The sequence below is a fragment of the Pseudorasbora parva genome, chromosome 6 (genome assembly GCF_024679245.1).
Source record: "Pseudorasbora parva isolate DD20220531a chromosome 6, ASM2467924v1, whole genome shotgun sequence".
Taxonomy (NCBI): domain Eukaryota; kingdom Metazoa; phylum Chordata; class Actinopteri; order Cypriniformes; family Gobionidae; genus Pseudorasbora; species Pseudorasbora parva.
In genome coordinates, this window is record NC_090177.1 from 22,905,538 (window position 1) to 22,918,048 (window position 12,511).

Below are 12,511 nucleotides of genomic sequence, written 5' to 3' on the forward strand. Positions count from 1 at the left end.
GGGACAGAGTGATGTGCACTATGAAATGCTTTCGTAAAGTGAGAGGGGAAAAGTTTTTGAGCAGGGCAGCGTGCCCATGGCGGCGTCGCAGGCGGAGAGGAAACCTGGCTCTGGACCGCACACTCTGTCTGCTCTTAACACTTTGGTCTCTAGCTGAAGTAAAGCACTCAACAAAAGAAAAGAGTTCGGGACCGTAAGGAGGAAGACGTTATTCTGCAAGGAGGAGCTGGAGGCACGCAACGACATTGACTCACTCGCAGTTTCTTTTCTCCTTATAAACCTCCACGTTAACTGTTCACTCACTCCTCTCCTGCTCTTGTCCATTTATTGTTCTCTGTTGAGAGTAATTTTTTTCATATTTTTACTCACATTATTCTTTTTGTGGCAGTTTATGAAGGAGCAAGCTATATTTGGTAGGTCTGTGCAATATATCGAAATTATCAAAATATCGCAAATGTACATATCGCAATATGCACATCGCAAAGGTATGCAATATCTGAATGATTTTAATAGGCTACTTCAACATTGTGACTAGTGTACATTTTAGGTTGACGCATATAGCAGAGAATAGACTTGGCACACGACTATTACTAATGTGACTTGCTTGACGTTAAAAATAGTTACTAAATGCAATCATTTGCAAAAAACAATAACTTGCTATCTCGCACTATCTAGCACACACCAAAACGTGAAAAATTTGTGACATAAATATTTGTTAAAACACTGCTGGTCACTTTTAGAAGTTGTAGCGATGTTTTCTGTTCTCAGAGAGAATGTGAAACACAAATGTATCATTCTCAGTTTTTAAATATTTTTTTTCAAGTATTATTTAAATAGATTTTATTCACACTAATAGCAATATCATATCGCATATCGAATATCGCATTATTTAACAAGATATTGCATATCGCATTTTTCTTCAATATCGCACAACTCTAAATTTGGAAATTTGGACCCTAAACTTAGTGTTAGTATATGTGGCCCTGGAACTCAAAACAGGTTGCACGGATAAATGTGGCAATAGCCAATAATACATTGTATCGTCAAGATTTTTCTTTTATGCCAAAAATCATTAGCATTCTAAGTAAAGATCATGTTCCATGAAGCTATTTTGTATATTTTCACCGTAAATATATAAAGAAAATTATTATTAATAGTTATATCCATTGCTAAGGACTTCATTTGGACAACTTTATAGGCTACTTTTTTAGTTTTTTTGCACCAGATTTCAGCTTATTTATTCAGCTTTCAGATTATGTATAAATCTCAATTTCAAAAAATTTACCCTTATGACTGGTTTTGTGGTCCAGTGTCACATATACTTTATATTAGCTACACTACTCAGTGCATAGTAAAGTGTATATACTTCTGGTTACTTTATAGTACTTTATAGTATTTTATGCTGTCTACACTGCATTACATACAAATATATTAAAAATGTAACATTTGTGCTACCCTGTTGTCACATGGCTCCATTAAGTTACAAATATAAAATAAAAGGTAATTCTGCATTTTGGTAAAAATTGCAAATTGCACTCTTTTGTGTAAAATCTTGAAACATTTGACAGTCCAAATTAAATATAGTCAAAAAGGCAGAAAAAATAGAGGCCATTTGTTTTCACTGGAAACAGAAGGTCACGTTGAGAGCACTGCATTGAGAGATATTCCTCACAGCATTTCTGTTGCTTTTTCACACATAGCTTTTTTTCAATGAATTTTGAATAGCAATATTATTAGCATACTACTCATTAAGGCAGAAATATTAATAGTATGATTGTACACTATTTTTCAAATGAAACCATAGTTGTTTTATATAAACTTTTTAGTAAAAATATGCTATTCACACTTTATATACTTCTCTAACCTGAAATATAGTGCTCATTCAAAAAATAAATGCAAAAAACAGCTTCAAAGAGCTTCAAAAATCCACAGCAGAAGCAAGAATACTGCACTCTCCCTGTCTCTCAGTGCGCTCAAGGGAGAGGCAGGGTTTCAGCAGCGCCTGTCTGCCTCAGGGTCAGAGATTTTAAGGCGGAAAGCCTTTAATACCAATTAAATGTTGCCTCTTAAAGCTGTGATGCTCACATTTAACACCAAACAGTGAAGCTCGGAGCTGCCTTGTGCCTCAGCCATGTTACCCAACTCACGGAACGGCTCCTGTCGCCAGCACTGCTGCTAACTCCTTTAAACTCCGTGCAGAGCTGGGCCAAAACAAGGGCAGAACTTTAATAAAGGGATGAGAGGAGAAAAGAGAAGACTAGATGATGCAGAAATAGTAAAACCGAATAAATGAGAGAAAGAGGGGGAGGCTCTTGGTTTTCTCCTCCTTCTCCCTTTGCTCCTTCCGTCTCTCTCCAGCTACTGACAAGTTGGACAGGCCACACTCCTTAATTCCCTTTTCTTATTCCCTTAATCTGTCATCTTTATCAGGCAGGGGAAGTGGCGGGCGGCGCAGCGGAGCCCCAACCTCCAATCAATCTCCACATTACAGCTGACAGAATGGTGCTAATAACTTATTGATCTCCCTGTTTGCGGGGCTCGGCCAGAACTGAAAGGATGGCATTGATTGGCTATGGGGGGGTGGGGGGGCAAGCAGCACGGCGCTTCCGCCAGCCCAGAGGATTCAGAACCGCCCCCCTCTACTGCTGCTCCCCCACTGAGAGCCTTAGGGGAGAGAGAGACAGAAAGAGAGAGAGAGAGAGAGAGAGAGAGAGAGAGAGAGAGAGAGAGAGAGAGAGAGAGAGAGAGAGAGAGAGAGAGAGACAGAGACAGAGAGACAGAGAGAGAGAGAGAGAGAGAGAGAGAGAGAGAGAGAGAGAGAGAGAGAGAGAGAGAGAGAGAGAATAGGAGAGGGAAAAGAGCAATGAAAAAAGAGAGATCAAAATCATGAAAAAGAGAACGAGAAAACAACAGAACAAGGGGGGAAAAAAATCCGAAAAATAAAGATGAGGAGACAAAAGGTGGTTGAGGAAAATGCAGGAAGATGCAGACAGAGAATCAGCATAAGATCAACAGATACAGAAAAGGTAAAAAAAAAAAAAAAAAAAAAAAAGTATAATTATGGCTGCATCACTATATGACGATAGCATTTAATAGGTCAGACTGCTTTACCGAATAAGAGTGGTGAAAAAACATGGAGAAATGTGAAAAATTCAGAGTTGAATGTATCCAAAAAAACATTGTTTTTAAGGGATTGTTAGTCACTAGACTCTAGAAATAGAATGAACTTGTTTGCAGTTCCTGAGCAACATGTGACTTCGCAATTGATCTTAAATTGATTCAGCACATTACCACGGCCTCTAATGTAGCTCATCCAATCAAAATTTGGAGCTTGAACTTTCATAAAATTTGTTTTACTGTTAGGAATATATTATTTTAACTCAAGTGGCACAAAATCTGAAGCTGTTTTTCACTTATTCTAAATCATTCCAAATAAAATATATAGTTATTTATAAATATTTTATTATATTTTATTTAATAAAATAAATATATACATTTATTTTAATATAATATTTTATTTAATATTTAATATTAAATAACTATATATAACCACCACACACACATACTATTGTGAAATATTATTAACATTTAAAATAACGGTTTTCTGTTTTAATATATTTTAAAATGTAGCCTAAATTATTCCTGTGATGTCAAAGCTAAAGTTTCAGCCTTATTACTCCAGTCTTCAGTGTCACATGACTCTTCAAAATTCATTCTAATATGCTGATTTGATGCTCAAGAAACATTTCTTCTTATTATCAATGTTGAAAACTTGTGTTGCTTAATATTTCAGTGGGACTGGAACATCAGTTTTGCAGGATTCTTTGAGTTCAAACGAACAGCATTTATTTGAAAAAATAGCAACATTTTGTAAAATTATAATTGGCTGTACTGTAACTTTTGATCAATTAGATGTGTCCTTGGTGAATAGAAGTATTAAAAGAAAAAGAAAAACATTTTGAATGGTAGTGTGTCATGGCTTCCACAAAAATATTAAGCAGCTCAAAGAACAATGATTGTTTTCATTAATACATTGATAATAAGAATTGTTTCTTGAACACCAGATCAGCATATTAGAATTGTTATTTACAGTGTTTACGTTTAAGGCCCACCCTTAGGTACAATAATGGTAATGCACAGGGACAAGTAGATTTGTGGGAGGAAAAAACACAAACATCATTGACTGGACACTTCAATTGCGGTATAAACATGCAAATGCTGCGTCTTCAGAGAGAAGATTAAGATTATAATGTACAAATTCAGGGAATCTACATTTATTCGCTGGTCAAGATACACAACAGACTCCCGCAGGCGCTCGTCTGCCTTTAGGAAAGCATGAGAGCGTCAGAGAAGGAGGGGAAAAAAAGCAAAAACACCTTATACGCCTATTAAGAGTCTCTGGTCTGACCGCAAAGCCACGTTTAGGAGTCTACACAGAGAGCCAGACGAGCTGCCGGCGCCCTGCCCTCCCCCCATCCCTCGCTGGGGCCAGCAGGCCGGCCGGCCGGACGGACGGAGGGGGTGGGGGGTGGGGGGGAGGGAGGGAGGGAGGGGAGCGGGAGCCGCCTCTCCTCCGTCGCTGACTGGCTGCGGCTGACGCCTGGGTCAGCTCTCATGTCTGTCCCTCAGATTTAATTAACGGGCCTCTCCGGTGCAAAGCAACCCCAGCGCGGCAGTCGGCTTCCTCTTCCTCCGCCTGTCTCACGACTCCACACTGCAGTCCACCCTCCCTTGATACCATACGACGCTCTGCTCATTCATTTGTTCTGCACTTTTCCAACCTTTTCTTCTCTCTCTCTCGCTCAACCACATACCCACAGAAGTCAGACTTGAAAGGAAGTAAAAGAGACTGTGTGACGGAGAAAAAAAAAGCTGTTGGAGTCTTACAGCTGAACATGGAAAAACCAACACTTACATCTGCGTTGATTTAAGCTTATATAAGTTCAGCCTTTAACATACTGGTACATCCAACATGCTCTAGTTTGCAACTTATTGCAATATCATGTGATAAAATCTCATTCTTATTATGCAAAAAGAAAAAAACAACACACGTCCAAATGGGTCTGTTCTATCCATTCGACCCTTAACCTGGCCCAGGGACGGAGGCTCTCTAATTTCACTGGCAGACAGAATTAGATGCGCCGGGTGATCGGATTGGACTTGTTTACAGACATGAGTCTAGCTGCTTACAGCACCCGTTAAACCTCTTTTAAATGCTCAAACTGACAGATTTTGGTCATCAGCCACTCTGCAGGTGGCTTCTGCTCTTATTCCTTCGTGTCTTCTTCAATTAAGATTAAGATTATTTGAGCATCTTCCATTTAAGTTATGGGAGATTATATTAGTCTTGTTTTTAACCCAACCCATAGATCTCATCACTAGTATAAACCTCCAGTGCAGTAAAGGTGATTTGATCCACCTTCGAAACCATTAGATTGGGACTGGGACTTTTTATGATGAGCCAATGCCACTATAATAGGATTCAGTCACATATATTCACATATGGCCATTTATCCACAAACCAATGGGATCCTCCATAGTATGACTTAACTATGTCATATTTACTACACCCTAAAGAACTCAAATTCATTTCTATAATAATTTCTATAAATACATTTTTAAAAATGTAGTGCAAATTAGAAAATGTGTAAACTTAGAAAATATTTGAAATCTGAAGCTGTCTAACTGTAAACAGAGTTGGTAGTAGTCATGTGCAGACTTGCTAATTATTATTTAAATATTTAATTAAATAAACAGCATAATAATAAATAATCATAATAATTTAATTAATTAAATAACATTTTAAAAATATTGTAAATAAAAATATTGCGTGTGTGTATATATATATATATATATATATACAGTACAGGCCAAAAGTTTGGACCCATTACTATTTGTAATGTTTTTGAAATAAGTTTCTTCTGCTCATCATGCCTGCATTTATTTGATCAAAAATACAGAAAACTATTTTAATATTGTGATATATTATTACAATTTAAAATATTTGGTTTTCAATTTATTATACTTTAAGTCATCATTTATTTCTGTGATGCAAAGATGAATTTTCAGGATCGTTTCTCCAATCTTCAGTGTCGCATCCAGTCTATCACATGATCCTTCAGAAATCATTTTAATATTCTGATTTATTATGAGTGTTGGAAACAGTTCTGCTGCCCAATATATTTGATGAATAAAAGGTTCAAAAGAACTGCATTTATTAAAAAAAAAAAAAAAAAAAAAAGCATTTTCAAATAATATAAATTTCCTTTACTATCAATTTTTATCAATTTAACATCCTTGCGGAATAAAATTATTGATTTATTTCAAAAGAAAAAAGAAAAAAAATGACTGACCCCAAATTACTGATCAGTAGTGTATATTGTTTTTACAAAAGATTTATATTTTTAAAACATTTGCTTCTTTTTTTCTCTTTTACTTTTTATTCATCAAAGTATTATAAAAAAGGTTATCACAGGTTATGAAAAAATATTAAGCAGCAGAACTGTTTCCAACTTTGAAAATGATTCATCATATTAGAATGATTTCTGAAGGATCATGTCACACTGAAGACTGGAGGAATGATACTGAAATAAATGATCATTTAAAGTATAATAAATTGAAAACCAATATATATATATATATATATATATATATATATATATATATATATATATATATATATATATATATATATATATACATACATACATACAGTATATACATATGTTTTTATAAAGCAACATAATTCTTAAAATCTTAAAAGTGTAATCGTAAAACAAGATAACAACCTGTGAGTGACCATGTCAATTAGACTTGTTATATAAATTAATATTTACAGTCAAGATTATAATAAGTATAAAATATAATGAAATACAATTTAGAAAATATATTAAGTAATTGTTATTAAAATAAATTACACTAATAGTTAAAATAACGAATATATATATATATATATATATATATATATATATATATATATATATATTATATATATATATATATATATATATAAATAAATAAATATATATATATATATATATATATTAAAATGCAATATAAATCTACTGGAACTGTAAAACCAGACTGATGGAAATGACTTAACCCTTGAGTGACCATGTGGTTCAGATGACCAATGAGATTAACACACAGTATGTCCGGTAGTCCTTCTGTTTGGTCCGAGATTAATGACAAATAAAGCTATTTACTGAGAGTAGTTTTAACGGTGGTTTAAGTTGTGTGCTAAGAGAGGCGAAGACAAGAGCATTAAGTAATGGAATGAAGATGGCCACAATGGAGCGAGTAATGAGCTTACAGCCCTCAATCATGCAAATTAAACCGAATTAAAATACTAACACGCAGTCAGTGTAATTGTTCTACATCAATCAAAGGATAAACCCTGTAAGAAAAACTGAGTATGATGGCAATAAAACAGAATAATGCAGCCTGAGAAAGACAGAGAAAGCCATAGAAACAATTATAGCAATAATCCAAGACTATAGGTCAGATACTGCACATTTCACAGAATTGTATAAGTGAGTATCATAATCATCAGAACACTTCATATTGTGTATCATATTATGTCAATGGGTCTGCTTTTGCTCCATATGTATGTTTTCACTTCATCAGGGCAAAAGCACATGGATAATAACATACCAGAACATTCATCTCTGATTAAGTGTAAATGTGTCTCAGGTGCGCTGTCTCTAGGTGTGTCCTACCTGAGTGTGCGGAGGCGAGGCTGAGGTCAGAGCAGGGCTGGCCCTCGGGCATGCCGTGCTGTCGGGTGTGGTGCAGGTTGGAGATGATCGTTGAGAGGTCACTGTCACGACTGAAAAAGGAAAGAGGTGGAAGGAGAAAGAAAAAGGAGAGGGTAAATATAGGGATCTCATAATGCAAAGAAACAGCACACTCACACATTTAGCACGTTAGTATAAAAAAAAGAAATCTTAAAAAAAACACAATATAAAAAATGATTCAAACTTACCAATTGAACACAAGAACACTTACGCAATAGCATAAAGTAAACACAAAATAAACCAAATGTAATTCCACCACAAAACACCTTGACTGAATCAAACACGTCCGACCTGCTGCACTCCGGTCTGGCCCCTTGAAGCTGAAATGCTCTCTGCCTTTGGCTTTTTTCCTTCGCTTCTGCATTCATTGTCTTTTGGATTTTAAGCGTATAATGAGTGCTGACAGATTCCTGTGTCAAGCAATTTTGAGTTTCATCCAGACTCATCTTCAACCTTAAGATGTTCTAATCAACACATTCAACTCATAAGCAGTTTATGAGCTTAAAACCAGGTGATTACGGTTTTTATGATCGCTCTGCTGAAATCGTTTGGGTCTCTGGAGGCGCGGGGGATGAGTGTAATCTCTAGAGATCTGCCATTTCATAAAGGAACCCGATAAGTGGCAAATAAAAGGGGCTAGTTTTAGCATTCAACATGTACATGTGGATTTAGAGATAAATAGATAATAAAATCTGTATGTAATTCCAGAGATATTTAGTAGGTATTTATGTGTCAAAAAGGCCTTATATGCGGCCTTGTATTGTATGACTGCAACCAGACAACTGATCTCATCAGCTGTTTTGGACAGGTGAAGAAAACGATGAATGCTTAGCTTAAGAGACCGCAAAGCCCAAACTCAATAAAATGCTTTTTACACTTTCGCTATGAAAAATATTATATGATTTGTTTGGGGTCTCAGAGACCCCAGTTATAAACACTGTATGAGGTCATATGCAAGTGTTGCCAGAGTAAAACTGACCCCAGAAAGAATCAACGATATCACCTTACTAATATTTCACTAATATTTAACAACAATATCTGTTAAATAAGGTCAGAGGAAAATAGTAAACCAATTTGAATGGCAAAATATGAGGTTAATTTAGAAAGAATATATATTTTTAAATATTTTTTTTATTTAGACACAAGTCATATTCATCCTTTAAATAGACTTGTTTTTTTATAATCTTTTATAATAATGTTTCTAAACATGAAGCATATACACACATTAAAAATGAAAAGAGAGGGTTAAAGTACAAATCTCTTCGCAGACGGATAAACTGATCCCGGGCCAGTACCGACGACCACGCTACACACTTTTCTTCCTCTCTCGGGTTGTTTCTTCAAGGCCAACTGGAGGGTTTACAGATTAGGACTAGACAAGGCCGTTCCCTCAACCTCCTTTCCTCCCTCCTTCCCCCCTCATCCTTTCCACACTCATCCTTCATTAACCCTTGTTAGTCCTGCTTGGGCCATGTTTTCTCTATAGAGTGATAGAAGAAGTGTGTCATTGAGGTATTTTAATGCAATCTGATTACAGCCGTGATCGCATTATAATGCATAATGATTGCAAATACCAGATTAGCATTTAGCATATATCAGATGCATATCTCCCAGTGCCTGGCAGTCTGTGGGGCGCACTAATGTCACCACAGTTCTGAGGGACGTTTTTACGGGCTGTCACAGGCCAGTCCAAATGCTTGAGCATAGCCCTGCTGTGTGTGGCAGTCCAAATGCTAGTTTTACAGTCAGTAGATTACAGGCTGGGCTTCAGTAATGTCAGCCTGCCACGCTTTCAGTTCGACTACAAACAACACAGCACGTACAGGAATTTATTCTCCATGACCGAACTGGGCTGCAAATTCGCTTGTCATTTCAAGAATCCAAAAGGCTGACAGAAATGCCATTGGTTAACTGTACGACACAAGATCAGATGCACGAAACTTATACGTAATGACAGCATTCACTGAGCAATATAAAGTTGGACAAATTATATTATCTTAGGTCCTGAGAATATTGTAATGTCATGAGTTAAATAAGCATTGTTAAAAGCAAACTATAAAAAGTATAATTAATGCAAATAATGCGTACATAACATTAAACATAAAATACATTTTTAATCATACATATGATTACACAACAATACATATTAAACTTATTTAATGTAGAAGTAGAACTAAATATTATATATATATATATATATATATATATATATATATATATATATATATATATATATATATATATATACATACATATATACATACACACACATACACACAAACCTGTTTTACTAATATAGAAATACAAAAAATATATTAAAAAAGATTTAAATTCAATACTATTCAAATACAATTAATACTATGAATACTATTAAATACTTTTAGTGACTATTTTAGCCATTTTTAATTATTTATGTTATTAGCGTGTGACATGAAGTAAATAAAGGATTTTTAACGGTTTGATTTGGAAGAAGTACCTTGGATCTTCTAAAAAATATATGTTTGCCAAAGAGCATCTTCTGGGATTCTATTAATTGGAATTACAAGTAGCATTCCAGTGAATAGAATGAATACACACAATACAGCAATAGCCCTATCACTCAATACATTTACAAGAATAGAAAATCTATGATCAAAAAAAAAAATCATTTGAGGGTTGGCAAACTCCCAGATGAATAAAAATATAAATTAGACTGAAATAAATAGAAACAAATTTCCCGCAAAGTGATTTCACACAATATGCAACATCTATGAACTACACCATAGAAAACACACAAACAACTTTTTAAAATAGCGTTTAGATTTAAATATAAATATATAAAATTTCATGTCTATTCTAATTTGGCAGCGCTATAAAACTGCATGGAACTATACTATCTGTGTAGCGCAAAGATCCATTTAACCTTTATCTAGGAAACAACTCTGCCGTTCTCTATAGGTCATCCAAATTCCCCCATCCATCCCTTTAACAGGGCATCAGTCCAAACAACAGCTCCATTTTCCAGCTCCCGCTCTGGCAGCTAAGGAAGGCTATTATCCTCGGACGGAGGCTCTGCAGTGAGCTCACTAAGCAAGGACATTGTTAGCAGGTTAATTAGCACACTTTTTCTGGGCTGTCCCGGTGTGCGCCGCTAATGAGGCCTCCCACGACTGGCGGCCAAGGTCATAATCTGCGTCAGGGCTGGAGCTAAGGCCCGGCCGCCTGAGTCAGCGATCCCACACAGGGGAGCACAGGGCGGACCTGACAACTACGCTTAGGACATGAGCTGCGGCTTATCGCGCAGTGAAGACGATCAGCATAATCACCACCTAAACTGGTCAATACCTCTTACACTTCCCTGTCAACCGCACAGACACTTTGCCCCAGATATGACCCTCTCTGAGAGGACATGCACAGGGCAAGACGATTTAAAAACAAAACTGCAATAAATAGGTGCCTGATGACTACCTAGTTAAAAGGGCTCAGAAATAACGGACCCACTTTATAGGTGGCCCTGACTACTATGTACTAACATTTAAATTAATAATTTGATACATTGCACTTATTTTGTACATAAATGTTTTTACATTGTACTTACATTTTAAATAATACCTGCATGTAATTACATCTGTAATTAATTTCTGTAGTTACATTTACGATTACACTGTTGACGTCCTTTAGATCTAACTCTACCCTTTAACTTACCCATACCACCATAATATCAGCAAAAGTGTTTTGCAATCCAATATGAACACAATAAGTACATTGTAATTATATTTTAATGTAAGTGCACAGTAGTTAAGGCCACATTTTGGGACCAAAATGACAAAGAATTGAGAGATGGTAAAACCGAAGTGAAAAGGTTTAGGACTAGGACATTTTTTATATTTGAATAAAATATTGTATATTTTAATAATATGTAATTCATGTACAGTATTTACAATCTACTGAACATTTGGCATATATAATCTAACTATATATCTTCAACAAAATGTGATCTATTTAGCAACTATATTATATTAAAACACTGGTCGGCTGATCAATATAATGATACAGTCTAACCGAAGAAATGTGTCAACCAGTAGAAAATATGCTATATTGTTACACCACAATATGTCTGTGACAGTTTAAAGTATGTTTTGACATGACATAGCCACACAATGTTGTTTATGGTTGCAAAGCAATGTTGTGACTTAATTTAATAAGCATTGACACTTATACGTGACACTTAATAAGCAAGTGAACTTGGCTCTTCTAATCATATTTCAAATATGCATTGCTTTTACTCTGTAAAGCATTACATTCAGTAAATTATCCACACAAAAAAAAAAAATATATATATATATATATATATATATATATATATATATATATATATATATATATATATATATATATATATATTGCTGAATTTCCAGCTACATTTAATATACTATGAAAAATGTACCATTAATACAATATAACATTTTGGAAACATTGCTCACGACCCTGTGGCTGGTGTATAAGGAAAGCAAATGTTATAGCAGAGGGTTTTGAGTAAAATACCATTTTTGGAAGATGCCAAAAAATGAATCAGAGGCATTCAGTGCAGCTTTAGAGTCAGTGCTTTACAACAGAATGAAAATCCGTGACACTGCAACGAACTGCAAAACATCTTTCCGATGCCAGAAAGATATGGGTTTTTGCATCAACTGTGTTGTTGCTGGTAGCAGACACATTTCCTCACCACAGCACTC

At 35.3% G+C, this 12,511-nt stretch overlaps 1 protein-coding gene across 4 annotated transcripts in view; it reads right to left on the reverse strand.

Annotated features, from left to right (window-relative positions):
- Window positions 1-12,511, reverse strand: part of samd11 (sterile alpha motif domain containing 11) — a 111,611-nt gene that overhangs the window by 25,294 nt on the left and 73,806 nt on the right. For all 4 annotated transcript variants that reach the window (XM_067446257.1, XM_067446256.1, XM_067446255.1 and 1 more), the window contains one exon: window positions 7,719-7,828. In XM_067446257.1, the coding sequence (XP_067302358.1) occupies window positions 7,719-7,828 (110 nt within the window). The remainder of the gene's footprint in view (window positions 1-7,718; window positions 7,829-12,511) is intronic.